Raw genomic sequence first — 17329 nt, 5'->3', positions numbered from 1 at the left:
CATGCAAAGCTTCTCACACAACACAGCAGCTTAGCCCTTTCCCCGCTTACTTGCAGTACTAAGCTATGACTTCTCTGCCCTGGGACACATATGTCAAGTGCAGCTGGTTTGCGTGAGCAATGATTGATAGACAGGCAGCGCAAGCAGAAGAGATGCTGCAGTGGCCCTACAGCAGGAGAAATGCTGTGGTACAGGTTTGAATCTCTGGGCAGGACCCAGTGGCAGAGGAGCCCTGCCAGAGATCAGGCTATTTATTTAAAAGACAAAGAAGAGATGCTAGAAAAGTCCCTGATGGAGAATAGGCACTCCTGGCATTCAGGGCACTTCTTTCATCCTTGTTATCCTACTTCTCCTTCACCACATGGTTTACTCTTTCATATTTTGCCTCAAATCTCAAATCAGGTCAGAGCCTCGTGCGGGAAAGATTATGTTTTCCTGGGTGTTGGCATGATGCTCAGCCCCAAGGGGCTCTGACCCAGGCAGGGGTGTTTAAGACTACTGCAGCGTTGTACCATCCTGGTGAGGTTTTTTTGTTACTGGGATGAGACTGTGTACCGAGACCCATTTGTCCCAGTTGGGATTTGTTCTCTTACTAAACCTGTCTTTGCTGTGTGCTATGATTATAAGCCTTGTTAAACTGAGATGATTAAATCATCTGCTCCCAACAGTAACCTAAAGCAGCGCTTTATTTAATATCCTGGTCAATCAGGCGTTTTCTCTGTGGTGAAGCAGACAACTCAAGCGCAGTGGGGAGTGCCTATATGGGGCCTGGAGCATAGGGCTTGCATTAAAGACTACTCTGTTGTAAAGCTCATCCTTGCTTTATCAGTCCTTTCTAATTGTTAATTGTCTTTAAACATCTTGTTTAGACTAGTAACAGTTTAGGTGGGTTGATACTATCAAAATGTAGACGGTACTGTCTTAATTAATGTCTAAATTAGGACAGCAATCTCAGTTTAGTACAGTGGTAGAAGTTCCAGACAGAGCTCCAGAGCACCGAAATTAGGAGCCAGCCATGTAGGTTGCTCTTTTCCTATTGAGTAGACAAGGAGTGTGTTTCGCAAGGTAGGTGCCTACTTGACTATTGTACTATTATTCTTCTGCCTACACTAGCACAGTTATGCTGTGCTTACAGCTGGAGCTGAAAAAACATGTAATAAATGTATTATTCGTATTTTTTTCCTGAGTGTTTAGTGGTTACGACTGTTTAAGGGTAGCAGTAATGATATCACTATATTAGTCTGACATTTATCTATCAGTGGATTTCTTTCTTTGTTTTACAGGCAGGGAAACTGAGGCACTAAAAGGGGCCATAGAGCAGATCAGGGTCCTGATGTGATTTTTTTTTTTCCTGAATCTTTATCCACTCCCTATTAGTTTTGTTTTGTTTCTTCTCTTGAAGCCCATAGGCACGCCTGTCACTGGCAGAGTTAAAACCAATTGCTCTATTTAAATACTTCAGGATAGCGTACTTTTCTAAAGAGTTCACATGGCTCCTTTTTTCCCTCCTGCAAACTTGCTGTATTTCTTGGGGACCCTTTTACATATTGGACGTTCTCACTTAGGAAAAAAATGAAGGAAATACATGCAAGGAAAACACTTCACAGGCCAGAAAAGCCACATTTTCAAACGCGTTATAGGATCAGAATGCCTTTCCTCACAAACATGAAAATCAGCACTGTGATGCTGTGTTCACAAACATGAAAATTAGCTGTGATTATAGTAACAACAACTTGGAGGTCAACACCTTGTAAGTCTAAATCAGAGCTTCCAATCAGAAATCTAAATCAGCTGGGTCCTGCAGGTGTCTCTACTTACTATCAGGTCTGCAAATGCTGTTTTTCTGTTGGTTTGATGCGAGAAGCAAAATAGTTACTAGAGGTAGGAGGAAACACAAGATGCTAAATAATTATTTCAGGAATTAAAAAAGTCCTTAGTACGCATGGTCACAGCACCGTCTGAGCACTGTTAACTCAGCATACAAGAGGTCTCTAATAATTAGGTTTCATCTGTTGGTGCTTAGGAGCTGTAGAGATCCCCTCCTTCAGTGCAGACGAGGAAGAAGTTGGGCCAAACATTGAGCATGCTCAGATATTTCTCTTCCTGGGAGCTCCAGAGCGTAAGCTAAAATAGTGGAAACAACCATAGAGGAAAATGAAAGCGAGGTTTGCTTGAGCAAAAAATTAAGAGCTTTTCAGGTTGCCTTTCTTCAACGCCCAGTCTGCCTGGGACAATGCTCTTCCCATCCAGTGAGAGCTGTGAGAGACCTGGGATATTCTTTCAGAAAACTCTGATTACGTCCAAGCAAACAGCCCAGAATAGGGGGGAGCCAGACCTAAGGCTGGAGCTGGCCCCAGCCCTGACTGACCCGGTAGCTGGGCCCTGTAAAACTGAGCTGGAAGGACAAAAACGGGACAAGAAATGGAGACCTGGGGAAAGTGTATTAGACTCAGAAGGAGCAAAATCACTGTTCTAACTAGTGCTGTGGACAGCAACAACCAAAATCTTCCATATGCCCAAAGTAAGAAAATATTTCTGTATTTCTGAATATATAATTGATAGGAGACTGACAGATCTGATTAGTTGTATTGCTAATTCATCACATTACAGCATGACAGCCAAGTGTAGGTATGATTCCTGACTGCAGGAGAAAAGACTCGCAGCCAGCAATGCCAGCAGCATAACTGCAACAGAAATAATCTACCTGCCAGCGTCGAGAAGCCTCACGCAGAGCACAGCAGCATCTTTCTGTGCTGATGCAGAGCACATTTTCTATGTCTTGTACAGAAGGAACATGCACAAATGTGGTTATTTATAGCGTCTCCACCCACACACAGATTTGAAACTTGCTCTAAAAGAAGTTCAGCATTTAAAGAATACAACAGTTTTTTTAACCTGAAGATTTTTTTTTCTTTTTTTGATTTCCTTTAAAAACAATATTCTGGGAACATTAGTAACAATCCAAGCATTAAGGAAGAAACATTAGTTCTTCATTTGTCTGTCTATTGTTCTCTTACTTGGAATGTTTTTAGAGAGGCAGTTGCCAAATTTTATCGAGTTAAACATTTAATCAAGAAAATGAAAGATAAGTGGGATACATTTGATGAATGGGAACTTTACCAAAGAAAAGCAATGTTAAGTTGAAATAAGTTTTTTCTCAGGGCGAGAGGCGGGTGTATTCCCACTCCCTCTTGAGGAGCTTGCATCCTAGATGACAGCATTTAGCGAAGGAGCAGGTTGGGGCTGCGTGGCCTCAGCCACTGCCCAGGGGAAATGGGCAAATACTGCTCTCATAATGCCCAGCCCACACTTGGCCAACTCCTCCAGAGCCCTGAATTGAACATGCTGTTCCCAAGAGAGAGACATGACTAAATCCTCCATCTTCCTAATTACTAGGGCTGGGATCAGCTCTTTTCTTTACGTGAAGGTGGATGGACCAGAACACATCATATTCTCACTCTTCTCCAAATGTATGTCAGTTTTAAGCCATCATAATATGTTTATAGATGTGAAAAACTGTACAAGTACATAATAGCCATCTGCAGAAAGGAGAAAAGAGGTTATTTTTCCATTTAAGCTTGTGAAAAGGTCAGGAGTTAAGTGTGGGAGACTGTGCACACCTCATCATGGCATGATGACTGTGTGGGAGACTGTGCACACCTCATCATGGCATGAAGTGAGCGGCCATGTTGGGAGGGTGGGTGACATATCTGGGAGCAGGCAAGAGTATTGGTGAGTATTGTACAGGTCTGTAGGTCTACAGTAATGTGAAAGCTCTTAGAGGGGGTGGGGAATGGAAGAGCAATGCTACTGCAAGCTAAGCCCTGAATCATCAAGTCACCATCAACTTCTGAGACTCTGCCACAAAACTTGAGAACAGTCTTGTTGTTGCTCAGGCCATTGCCATGGAAGATATTTTGTATGTTTTCACTTAGTCATACTGTTAATTTTGGAGGCCTTTCACAACTAACTGTTTTTGCAGACTTTTGCAATATAAGCTACTAAGAAGGAGGTAGCCAGGGGGAGTTGTTACTCTGCAGTGATTGCCACTGCAGAAGCTGTTGATGAACAAGGAACCTGCTGCAGGGACTGTCTTGTCTGGACAAACACCTACAATCCTGTTTCCAGATGGGCTTGTAGGATATCTGTGGGTGCTAGAAGCATTGATGAGTCTGAAGATGACTATGTGCATGTATTTTTGATATTGAGGACTTTTCTGACACTCTTCTAAATTGGTAGGCCCACATATCTCAGGACTTGTATAATTTAATCAGATGTATTCATTAGTATCAACTGTGCTTTGCAAGGCTGTCCCTGCTGCAAAGAATGTGGATGTTCTGCTTTTGGCAAACTAGTGAGTTTTTTTAACTACAGAGGTTAGATTTTTGTTGTTAAAATGAGAAATTGTGCAGAGGTGAAACATTCACATAATGTCCAGAAAGCTCATAAAAACACCTACAGTCTAATTTCATGGGGACTTTTTTTTTTGGTTCAATGTAGACAAAGGAATAAAGGAAGTTTTTTAAATATTGTAATTGGCTCTGCATTTAATTCTCCTCATTAATTTAGTTGCACTGTGCAGCAAAATACTGATATGTCTGTAAGGTTGCTTTTCCCTCCAAGGGTAAAAGGGACTGCATGTTATTTTTCTTTTTGAAAAGACCTCTTTAATTAATGTGGTGGTATTTGGAATAGCTACAATTAGAGGGGAAAAGCAGGGAGTGATTAAAAAATCATACTTAATAGCAGCTGCATTAGTTCTCTGGCTTTTGAAAGAGACACAGGCACAGCTGAGTACAAACATACCACACAGAGGAGTTCTGGTGAAAAGGAAGGGCAAAACGGAGGTGACAAGCCTTTGATTCACTCCAGAGAAGGTTGTCTATTGTAGCATTTTAAGAGAGATCTTCCTTGAGAAAGATCGAAGAAGTATCAAAATTCAACTTTCTTGTCCAGTCCTCAGACTGTGTTAATGAGTGTAGCTCTGTTCACTCAATTCCACCTCTTCTTTAAAACAAAAAACCAAAAAACAAAATAAACCCAATGAACGAACCCCAAAACCTTAGATTGCTTGGTTCGTGACAGAGGAATAGACTAATAGGTCTCAAGCCAGTTTGAAAGAAGTGACTCTTGACTCTTATGACTGACCATCTGAGCTGAATTAAATAAAGAAGAACTTGGTTGCCTGGCTATATTATTTTCTGAAGATAAATTAGTCATCACCACACAGATAGGTCAAGCTATGGTATTTCAGGATTTATAGCTATATGCTCAGAAATTAGGCATTTATACTGCAGTGAATTTGGAGCAGCTTACATGTGATTTTAAATCCCTACCTTTCATAGAATCATAGAATAGTTTGGGTTGGAAAGGACCTTTAAAGGCCATCTAGTCCAACCCCCCTGCAATGAGCAGGGACATCTTCAACTAGACCAGGCTGCTCGGAGCCCCATCCGACCTGACCTTCAATGTTTCCATGGAAGGGGCATCTACCACCCCTCTGGGCAACCTGTGCCAGTGTTTCACCACCCTCATTGTAAAAAATTTCTTCCTTATATCTAGTCTAAATCCACCTTCTTTTACTTTAAAACCATTACCTGTTGTCCCATTGCAACAGGCCCTGCCAAAAAGTTTGTCCCCCGTGGATTCCCTGCTCACTTTTGTACAGCTGCCATAATGTTGTTTACTATTTATGATCTTTCAGTATGTTCCTGTATTGGAAAAGGTTCCTGGAATTCCCAGCTGCATTTGGAGCCACATATTGCTAGAGGCTGTAAAAACTTAAAGTAAAAGGCAGCTTTCACTCCAAACGCTTTATTTTCTTTGTCAGCCCTGCTTGTTTTCACTCTAAGTGTAGATAATGTCATTTTAGAAATGAGAATGGAGGCAGGGAAGTTGACTCATTTGCTGAACTGCAGAGCTGGGCATTGAACCAAATCACTCCAATTCCAGTCTACTTTTGATATGAAATTCTTGCTGCTTTTTTCTTATTTCTTAAAACTCTTGCATAATTTGACACGCTTAACCGAAGAGAGCGAACAGAGAAAGGCACTGTTGCCTTCCACTGCTGCTGGACTGCGTTAGCAGAGCTGTATCTGTACATTAGGAGTGCGCTTACCTGCATTAACCTATGCAGCTTGTAACATGCTGTCATATGAACTACATTTGTTCAGAAGTTTCTAAATGGAAAATAGAACATGGTGTCCAAGTGTGTATCTGGAGGCTCTGATTCTACTGGTTGCATAACTAGCCCCTGCCTATTAACTTTACAAACGTGGAGCCTTTGATCCATGTTTACACAAGTCAGTTGAAACCTTACTGTGGATTTTGGTGGGAACAAGATCTGAGTTTTGGAGTCAGATATAGATGTCACTGAAATTAAAAATAACGTCATGGGAGCCAAAGATGATGTTTCTGGTTTAAACATGAGGTGTGATTGCCTTCTTAAAAACCTTGTTTTTTAAAATCCTTTACTGTGCCACCAACTTAAAATTATAATGAGGAAAGAATTGAAAAAGGGAGCTAATTTTTTATTAGGAGGTAAAAACCACAAATGAGAACGGCTGAGTTTTGTTTTGGGTTCTATTTTAAACCATTAATAATAGCAGGAAAAGTTCCTTTGTATTTTGGTGTATTTTCTCAGCTAGACCTTTACTTGACATTACTCTGCTGTGACAGGGCCAGGGGTAGGAGGGAAAAGAAATCTATTTTCAGCAATGATTTGGAATACAACAAAGAAACTCTATTTTAATTTAAATCAGACTTGGTGTGCGTTTTATTCATTAAAGAGGATTAGGATTTATTAAATCTCCCTGAGTTGTTGTAGGTTTTGGAGGATTTTTTGTTTTGTTTTTCTTCTTATTCTCAGTGTTTGTTCTGTCTTCTGTGGTGCTGCTGCTAACACCAAATTCTCCTGCAGGGCCTGGTAGCAGGCCAGGGGTTGGGCTGCCCATGCCAGCCTGCGCAGAACAACGTTATCCAGGAGCAGATGTAATTGCAATGGCTAGAAGTTGACAATTCCACGCTGGTTACTGCATCCACACAGAGATTCAGCGGTCTCCCTGGCAAATGTGCACTATTTATCGATTAGAGGCCCTTTCCTTTTACGTCCCAGGAAGGGAATGGTTTCTGGGTACTCTGAGAGCACGCCTGCTTTGAATTGTGTAGCTCATAAATGCATTTATGATGTGTAGCTTCTAATTCTATTGTAAGAAAATTAATTATTTACCTTCTGCCAAGAGATTCTCTGTCTTGTATCTGCAAATTCTAGTTCAGCCAGTGTGTGTTACTAACTAGGCTTGTACAATTTTGAAGGGCTTTGACAGAAAAGATTGGATTTTGTTGCTGTGCAGTATAACAAAACATTTAAAATAAACTTCGGATGTAAAGTATCTATGAAAGCACAATCTGAAACATGAACCTTTTAACTATGCTTCCTGGTTACAAAAAGCATGGTTGGCAAGGCAGAGTTTCTGGAACAGGGCTTTCAGGCATGCAAGGCCTTGGAGTTACTGAGCATTCATAATAGCAGCTACAGAAAAGGTGAAGATTTGATTCTTGTGAGTGGAAATGGTGATGAGACTATAAAACCACAAGTTTTGAAGTGCCATATGAATTCCTGGTATCACAACAGAACTCTAGTTAGCCCATGGTATCTCAAGAGCAAGAAACAAAAGCATGTAGTGGCAACAGACTGAGAGAGTTGGGGTTGTTCAGTCTGGAGAAAAGAAGGCTCCGAGGAGACCTTATAGTGGCCTACCAGTATCTTAAGGGGGCCTACAAGAAAGCCGGTGAGGGACTTTTTAGGATGTCGGGTAATGGTAGGGCTAGAGGGAATGGATTAAAACTAGAGATGGGACGATTCAGACTGGACGTTAGGAAGAAGTTCTTCACCATGAGGGTGGTGAGACACTGGAAGAGGTTTCCCAGAGAGGTGGTGGATGCCCCATCCCTGGAAGTTTTTAAGGCCAGGCTGGATGGGGCTCTGAGCACCCTGATCTAGTGGGAGGTGTCCCTGCCCATGGCAGGGGGGTTGGAACTAGCTGATCCTTAAGGTCCCTTCCAACCCTAACAATTCTATGAACTTGATACTGTTTGGCTTCCTTTCACCTCCATAAGCCTAGCAGATTTTGGAGGCTCTATCCATGTGTTTAAAGTTAGGCAACACTTATGAACCTATTTGAAATGGGACGTCATTTAAAGCTGAATAAATTGGGTGTATTCCCTGGAATTGCTCTGGAATTTATTACAGCTCTGCTAGAGTTACTGAAGAGTTAATCTAACCCCTTTGAGTTATGCCAGGTTTGTACTGTTTTAAGATCACGATCTAACTCTTAACTGCTTAAAGTGTAAAATGGTATAATATATTTTCAGTTTTCAGAGCAACCTCGTTTTAAGAGTCACTATGGCAACAGCAGTGGGTCTTAGAGTAACAAAGATTAATTATTCCCTCAGCCAAAGCACTTCTTCAATGGGTCATCTCACTCAGGAGCAATGAAAGTGTTCAACGTGGGCCTGGGTCAAATGCAGAAGTCGGGGTGCCCCGCACTGCAAGAGCAACACACTGTATCCTATTAATGCTGGCTTAATCACCAGCTCACACTTCTTGGCTCCTTCCTTTAGGACCAGGACAGGATTCAGTGACTGGTATATTTGAGCCTCTGTGTTCTTCTCCAATTCATTCTCATTTCATCTTCGTTCATTGCTGCTAAAAGAAATACAATTTAAAAGACGGAAAATTGCAGAAATTTTTCATCTAACTGCAACAACAGATATGTTTCCTTGAAGTAGTGGATTTACTACTCCTTTCATATTTTGTATTCGTGTAAAATGGGAGCAGAACATGGGGACTTCTAGGAAAGAGCTGGTTCCTGAGGAGATTTTAAATTAAAGTCAGACAAAGTTATGAAGTGCTTCTTAGTTTTCACATTTACTGATTAGGAAAGATACCTACAGAAAGAGACTTCATTTTCAAAGAACTACATTAAGAAATCTGCCCTTTTAAAATAGTGCCCATCACTTTTTTTTTTAAATTTAAAAATCAAATTAACTTTGTAAGCTATTAAAAGAATTGACCTTAACTGCTCTATGCAATCATCTTGCCGTATTCCTATCATACAAATTAGCCTAAAGGAAGAGCAATTATCATCCCAGAACTTTGCTTAATTATTGCCTGATGAGCTTCTTCGACCTTTTTCCTTTAAAACCATTCTTCCATTCCTTACTTGCCATGTTTTCCTACCTTGTCCTGTACAAACCATCACCATTCTCTGCAAACACTCTCTTTCTTCTCTGACATCACCCGGGCAGTATGTATTTTGCCGGTTTAGGTGTGCCATAGGTCTTAGACTTCCCGCAGGCAAGAGTTTGATCATCAGCAAAAAGGAGTGTGGAGAGGCCTCTGGAAGTGTTTCTCTTCTAAGCACCTGCTTTCTGATGCTGCGCTCAGATGAAACCTGTCTGAATTGCCACTATTATTATTTTTGCAGTTACACAGATCGTTCAAAAGGGACAGTTATGGCTATTCTTCCTCCAGGTAGCATTTTGAATCCGGTGGTTATCCAGCCATATAATGACTGTAATAGCTAGCGCAGTCAGTCTGCTGTAATTGTACGGGAGTTTTATTTAATTTTCTTGGTGACCTCAGTTTGCTGCTTATTTTGTTGGGTGTGTAATTGTGCCCCTGAGGAGATAGGGAGACAGGACATGCACATCATGATAGAAAGAAAATAATGCTCTTACCCCTTCTGATTTTAAACTAGGTGAAATTAAAAAAGAGATATTAATATCGTAACATGTGTGTATCCTGCAGCATTCCCACCAATAAACGTTGCTGGCATCAGATGTGCTTCTTGAGCATTTGGTTTATGTTCTCCTTCTGTTAATAGGCTCCTAGCACACATTTCATGCATTTGAGCCTGATGCTGTATAAACTGTTACTAGCTGGGAATTAAACACGGAATTATGAATCTCCATTCAGAAAAGAAAGGGAGCTTCCTTCTCACCTCCTAGCTTCACATGCACGCTTTCTGGAGTCCCGTGCAAGCTACCATCAGAGTAAACAGAGCAGCTCATTTACTTCCTCCCATGGACATCTTACGGGAGTGGGCAATGGAACAGCAGAAACAGCCACCCCAATCAACTCACCAAGAGCGATTGGGTCAGTAAGGTATGGATGGGAATTTGACACAGGTGAAGGTAAAATACCAAGACTTTATTATCCTCCAGTCCTTTCAGGAGATGTCTGTGAGTTATAAAGGTTCACAGGCAAGTCCAGGGGTAGGTTCACCCGTGCTTGGAGATGTGCCTTGAAGTTTGAACTCAGGAATGTTTTTATTAATTTATTATTATCTAATGGATAGCAGCCTGGATTGGAAAATACTGTCCTATGTGGGAAGTGTGTCCACACAGTGATAGCCTGCATTTACAGTGCAGTTATGCAGGGTCAGGCTTTACTGTGCTAGGAGCTGAAAAGCAGGTGCGGGGTCCTGGCCCTTGTCCCAGGCAGCTTTCAAACCAGAGGAAGTAGAGTAGCAAATACGTGATGGAAGGAGGATTGGCATATAGTTACAAAATATATTATTTATTTCAAGAAACACCTCAGATGATGGATCAATCTGAAGCACAGTACTTTCATTTCAAAGAATTCATGATTTAAAGCCTTTTTCTAACTGTTTTTAAGAAAAAATAAAGGACAATTAGGAAATTTGAATATGTAATTTGGAAAATGCTCTTAACTGCATTTTAACAGCATCTTCAAGCTGTTTAGGTTTTTAAGGAATAATTAAATTATTTGAACTAAGTCAGTGCAACTTCAATGGTTAACTATATCTCAGGTTGGTAATTTTCAGCAGTAGAGCAAGTTCTACAGTCCATGCTCTCAATTAAAATGTTAATGTTTATCTTGAATTATTACACAGTTATGCTAGTTCTAAAGACATTTCCTTTCTTCAGGGTAAGGGAGAATGTCTCCAAACATGCTGACAGGTAGATGTTTACAAGTGCTGGTGATTTCAGGTTTTATTGTGACCTTTCAGAGTTGTTCCTGCATTTGCCGTAGACTAATTGCTTAACATTTCTCATTGTTTTCACCAGGGAGTAAGAGCTTTGTATCCATCCAGATTTATGTTCTTGCTGTTGCTTTGCTCACTCAGTCCATACCTCAGCTCCTCATTTAGCGCAAATTTCTGTGTCTTGTATGATGGAAATAAAGATGTGATATTTCTTCATGTTTGAAAATTTTTGTGAGCTTATTAGACAGAATTCTTTATATAAGGGAAAAGATATTAACTGCTCATATAAATGCCGGGGATTCTTTTGATAGTTAGGACTATCAGATTATCAGAGCCTCGTGCTAAAATCCTTTCTTCTGCCAACTTCCTCAGCAATTCACTTAGTCTCTAAATACATATATATATAAATTTTTCCCCTTCTATTCAAAATGAAAATACAGCATTTATGTATTTCACAGAAAAGTTGTGAAAACAAATGCACTGAAGACTGCCGTGGTCAAATATGTTAACATGGGTTTCAGAACCACAGAAAACGCTGTGAAGCAAGTTGTTCTTTAAAAAGTCGTGATTTGTTTCTTGTGGGAATCGTGGCAGAAATAGAGTTTATGGAACAATTTGAACAAGAACTTTTTAAAGAGCAGATAGGGTCTGTGAAATCTGAGACATGGCAATCTAAGCAGAGAAACAGCATAGGAAAGAGGTGGTCAAATAGATGTTACAGCCAGTGTCATTAGTTCATGGTTTATAGATTCATTTTTTTAATCTTGTCTGCTCACATAATTTTGATTTATTAAGTAGATATACAATTTTGTCACCTCAAGGGGTATTTTATATCTAATCTTATAAACTAAAGGATTTGGAAGCCTAATCAATACCTGCATAGATGACTTCAGAGGGAAGCTTTCATGTTACAGGAAGGATATAGTGAATCATCAGATGGTGCCCTTCTGTGGCAGGCCGTATGGAATAACTGCCCAAATGCAACATGAAACTTTGCTACAGGAGTTGCCAGCTCTTGGATGAGTCCTGGAACGGAGGTTTATTCCCTATGGATTAATGTTCTAGCACTTTGGTTGGCTGGTTGGTTTTTTTTGTTGAGAGTAAAGTATCCAAATTTTGACCAGTACTCTGGCCTATATTCTTGGCCTTTGTTTTCATCTTTGCCTAAAGTGGGCATCATACGTTGTATTTCTTGTTTTCAATTGAGGCATGTAACAAAACATCCATTTATAAAACAAAAGTGGCAATCTCTGTCAACACTCATCTAACAGTGACTAAAGTAGCCCAATATAACATCGGTTAGGATAAAAATTTTATTATTAGGTGATTACTACTTTAATGATATAAGCATTAAAAAGTTACTAGAATAATTTGCTGTAGAATTACAGTGAGTGGCTATCAAATATTAATAGATAGAAAGCACATACTGCTTACTAACTCCATATGAAACATTGTTTGAATTAAAGCCATTTGCCATTTCAAAAATAATATTTTAAAAATGAGGCCTCAGATGAGATTTTTTCAAAATTGAGTTTTGATCTGGTTCCATTTTTAATAGATAAATTGAAAACTGACAAGAGGAAAGAGGATATTAATGGAATTATTTTCAGACTATTAATGACACAAATGCTAGAAGGCTACCCTCCAATAATAAATTTTACTACAATTTATATGCAGACTGCTGGTCAAGAATATATTGCAGAGAAGCTCTTCGCAGACCAGCTGGCACATGGCTGTCAAACAGTTTGGAGGAATGTATTTGGGATTCTCTATCCAGAGCAAATTGGAGACAAACTGATCACAGAAAGGGAAGCAGGAAGCAGCGACTGAACTGCCAACACACCTGGTCCCGCTTCCTCATCTCACAGTGACACTCATGCCAAATATGTGTTGTCCCTGCTGGACATAAAGTGCTTTCATACCCCATTTTGTGAAATTATTTGTACTCTGTGCATTAAAAATACCTTGTGAGCACAAAATATTAAATTAAATTCTTTGCTTTTTCCAGCAAAGAAATCGGGTGGGAAAACAAGTATATATGTATAAAGCTTTGTTTGTACCTGGAACTTCTTATAAATATATGCTTGGGATCTACAGTACAGAAAAGACTCAAAGCCCAGGTGGTTTAGAATCTGTACAACGAAGCCATGAAATAGCTTTACTTGCCTGAAATAAAAAATAATCACATCTTCCATTTTTCCAGTCGTAGGTTTCTAAGCTTAGTCAATAATACCTGCTCATTTGTCTGCCCCACACAAGCCAAGTGGCTCCTTGCACAACAGCTCTCACCCTCCCTGGTCCTACACCCTGGTACCAGAGCCCTTCTCAGGCCAAGCTGTCCAGAGCTGTGAAGTGTCCTGCAGCCCCTGCCCAGCATTGCAGGGGCCCACGCTTGCTGCTTACTCCCCAGCGCTGCACAAAGAAAGGACGCAGCTCTGGGGCCGTTTGCAGGTGCAGCACCCTGTGGTAGCATCACCATCCTGGGGACACTTGGGGTGTCTTCTCCCGTCAGTGTGACAGACTATCCATTAGCATCAGTAGCAGCCAGGATCAACTCACTGCAAGTGCCAGGCTCCTTGCTGAATGAAGTCCTACCTACTTACACAAATCCCGGTACTGATCTTGTTCCATTTATTCTCTTAGCCTCTGTGTATTGAGACAGAGATGTAGAAAGGGTGGGGATCCCAAGCTCATATTGTCAAGTTAATTTTTTTCCAGTTTGTAGTAGACCCAAAACAGATTTGATCTAAATTTTTGTGCCAGTGTTATTGTGAGGAGCTCAGAATGGATGGTGCTCATACAGTTGATCTGTTTTTTAAATGAAAATCCTCTTTAACTCTCAGAATATCAAATTTGCCACTCTACTTTTCTGTAAGGATCAGTTACATTTGGAACTGAAAACCTGAAAGTCTCGGAGGGTGCACACCATCAATATTTTATGGCCTGAAATGAAGGATTCTTCACCTTTTCCTTCTGGTTACTCTGATAATGCTTTCTCCCCACGTCAAAATACATTTTAATTGATCCCTCCATCATGCTTTTGGACTTACGTAAGATGCTTCCCATTGAGATCTGCTGTTTGTGTGAAATCGTATATCACTGTTTTTCAGTTTACACAAGGAGCTCTTAAGAGGAGGGTGCGTGCTGGAAAAGATTCCAGATTTCTGATTCCTGTTCCTCAAAATTCATTTATCTTCCAGGCTCAAATAACTAAGCTACACTTCAAAATAAATTGAATAGTAAAAATCCAATAATCCTAATTTACCAGTAACATCTATAAACATTTATCTTCTATCCAGTTGCAGTGGACTTTGACAGATCTGCACGTGTTCAGCCATAGCAAGCACAAAGCAATAGCTCTGCAGCTCTTTTATCCTCACCCTGAGAATTCCTCTGTGCTGCTGAGACAGGAGAGGTAATTGGATGTTCTTCTTTTCTGGCAGGTACTGGACTGGATTGAAAATCACGGGGAAGCCTTTCTGAGTAAACATACAGGAGTGGGGAAGTCTCTACACAGAGCACGCGCGCTGCAGAAAAGACACGATGATTTTGAAGAGGTAGCACAGGTAAGAGTCTGAATCAGAGATTACTGCTTTCTGGATTGATTTTTGTTACTTCTTTTGTGTATTGAGAAAAAAAAACTATTGCTGTTTTGAGTCGCACTGCTCTCTTGAAACATTTGGAGCTGATTAGGATCCTGCCTCCCGGGTTTGAAAGTTAGCATGCACTGCAGAGCATGATAGCAGCAGGACTTATCGTCAGAAAATCACCACAATGGGTTGATGGGAGGTCTCAGCGTGTGTAAGAAAGTGCAAGCAGTTTATGGGACAGTAATGAAAAGTGTTGGGACATAGAGAAGGATGGTTATAGAAATAGAGAGTGAGACCAATAGAAAAATCAACTGTAACTCCTACAGTGACAACTAAGGACCTTGAGAATAAGGTGGAAAGCAGCAGCTAGTAAAGAAACAGGGGAAACACTAGAGCGCGTTTGTAGTAAGGGCGACTACCCTTCTACTCTTTCCAGAGTACAGTGTGTTACGTAGAAGGGTTTTTTCTTTGGTTTGGAATGAGAGGCAATCATTACAGGTAGACATTATTATTAGTAGTAGTAGTAGTATTTATTTTCCTTGTAGCACAGTGTAAGCAAGGCTTGTACAGGAATTTTTGGTATGAAGCCAAAAGCTTCCACCTAAAAGCTTGTAACTTTTCTTCAAAGCATGGTCACAGTAGATGTTTAAACATGTATCCCATCTTTATTTATGGAATTTAAAAGAAAGAGGACCTTTGATAAGTTCTTCCAGGGACTGAATACCTTTTTTTTAAAAAAAAAAAAAAAGTATGGCCAGAAATTATCCAGTCTCATGTTACAGTTTTTTGTTTTAGATTTGAAGCATCCTCTATCAGAAATTGATCTTCTGTAAAGGTACTTCTGCTTTGCGTATTTCAGATAAAATCTTGATTAATCTTTATAAAGCAGAATGTATCAAATGCTTTGTATTCCTGATGCACACAAGGCAGGTTATTGCTCAAATATTTCACTGTGGCGTAAGAAAAAAATGGATTAGACTTTAGTTTTGTTTTTCTTCCCACGTGCTCACCTAGTTCAGTTTAAGATGCTTCTAGCAACAGGGATGTACCTCTTTCACCGTGCCCTCAGGGAAACTATTTCACTGCCTGATGGCAGCTACTGGCTAGATTTTTTTTTTTTCCTCTCCCTCATATTCAATTTATATTTCTCTCAATCTTACCCCCTTCCGCCTTGTTTATATCCCTTTAGTCTTATTTATCTCTCTTAAGGAGATAGATGCCAGGGAAGGAGATGAATTAACAGCCCTGAAATATCTGTAGAATATTAGCATGTCTTAAATGCCTCTTAACCATGTTAAACATATTTAATGCTGCTAGCATGTTCTTATTAGCCAATCCCTTAAATATCTTTTGTTACCTATTTCTTTGGATCCATTCAGTTTGCCAACATCCTTCTTTTAATTAGATGTTCAGCTCTTGATGGAATATTCTATTGCTTGTCTTGCTAATGAACTTCAGTGTTACCTTTCAGCTGTGATGGGATGTCTTTGCGTACCACTGACAAATCACACAGTCTGAAAGCAGCAGTTCTAGATTGGTGAGTCTAAAATTTGATGGGATTTCCCCTGGATTTAAGCTTTCTGGTAATAGGCTTGAATTTCTAGAATTACTTTTTGTGATTTTAGTAAAATGGACCTTATGCTGGAGGTTGCAAACCACCGTCCTACAAGACCTCATCCAAAAGCACAAGTTAGTGTGCCTAATCAACATTAGGTGCCTTGGTGTTGTTGGATGCAATACTTGATGCAATGAATGAAAATGAAGATCATGTAATATACAGGAGCTGGAACTAGGTGATTTAGTGTCCTTTATGGCACTAATATTTTCTAAATCTCCCTTCTCTGTGATAACTAGCTTCATAATTCCAGTTACATCTCACATTTCTGGATCACAGTTACCTTTTTTTCCCCCCTCTTTTTTCCCCTCTTCTTTGAGTAGTACCTCACTAGAGAGGTAGGAAACAAATTAATAACAGGTGAGAAAAGACAGAAAAATACATGGTCTTGACAATAGAGATGAGAGCGAGCTGAGTAACTGTCTGCACATGGAAACAGCAACTCACTTAAGGCTTGTTCCACCGGAGGATGTAATTTAGAGATACATCCCATCACCAGGGTTTAGGAAGCTTACAGATGTGCAGCTTGCATGGCTAGGTACTAGGGTAAATCAAAATAGAAATACTTAAGACTTTTCTAACCCCTCTGTTAGTCCTCCTTCTATGCTATTTCAGCATGTCTATCTGTGAATAACTTTAGACACTTTTCCATTCACTTCACAAGACCAAATTTAGAGCAAAGGGTGTATATATCTAGTTCACTGGATGACCACATCTGTTCAATGAAGATGGGTGTTTGGGAGGAGGATGGAGAGGAAAGAGAAAAGTACAGTTTGCTTGGGTATAGAATTTCTTAAGTTCCTCTGAATCTAATTCTTTTACATCTTATGTGATATCATCAATGAGCATCTCATTGCTGTGCCTGGACAACTGTGAACAGTCACGATCAGTTCTGCACTCTGGGTATGAAGTTTATGGTGCCTCCTAATTAGAAATAACTGACACAAGCCAAACCTGGTTAATTCCTCCCTGGCTTTGGTAGGAATAATTTCCTCTGGTGCATTCACACCAGAATACCATTGCTAATTTATGAGGCCTGTCTGCAGTGTGACACTGGAATGTGGTGTTGGCAAATGGACACGGGGACATGTGCTGAGGGGAAGTGAAAGGAA

The 17329-nt window shown here is 40.2% G+C and overlaps 1 protein-coding gene across 2 annotated transcripts in view; it reads left to right on the top strand.

Moving 5' to 3' along the window:
* KALRN (kalirin RhoGEF kinase) overlaps positions 1–17329 on the top strand; it is a 525892-nt gene that overhangs the window by 267152 nt on the left and 241411 nt on the right. For both annotated transcript variants that reach the window (XM_054209626.1, XM_054209624.1), the window contains exon 10: positions 14456–14578. In XM_054209626.1, the coding sequence (XP_054065601.1) occupies positions 14456–14578 (123 nt within the window). The remainder of the gene's footprint in view (positions 1–14455; positions 14579–17329) is intronic.

The sequence above is a fragment of the Rissa tridactyla genome, chromosome 7 (genome assembly GCF_028500815.1).
Source record: "Rissa tridactyla isolate bRisTri1 chromosome 7, bRisTri1.patW.cur.20221130, whole genome shotgun sequence".
Lineage (NCBI taxonomy): Eukaryota > Metazoa > Chordata > Aves > Charadriiformes > Laridae > Rissa > Rissa tridactyla.
The sequence above is the reverse complement of the archived record's forward strand: the minus strand, read 5'-3'. Positions and strand labels throughout refer to the sequence as shown.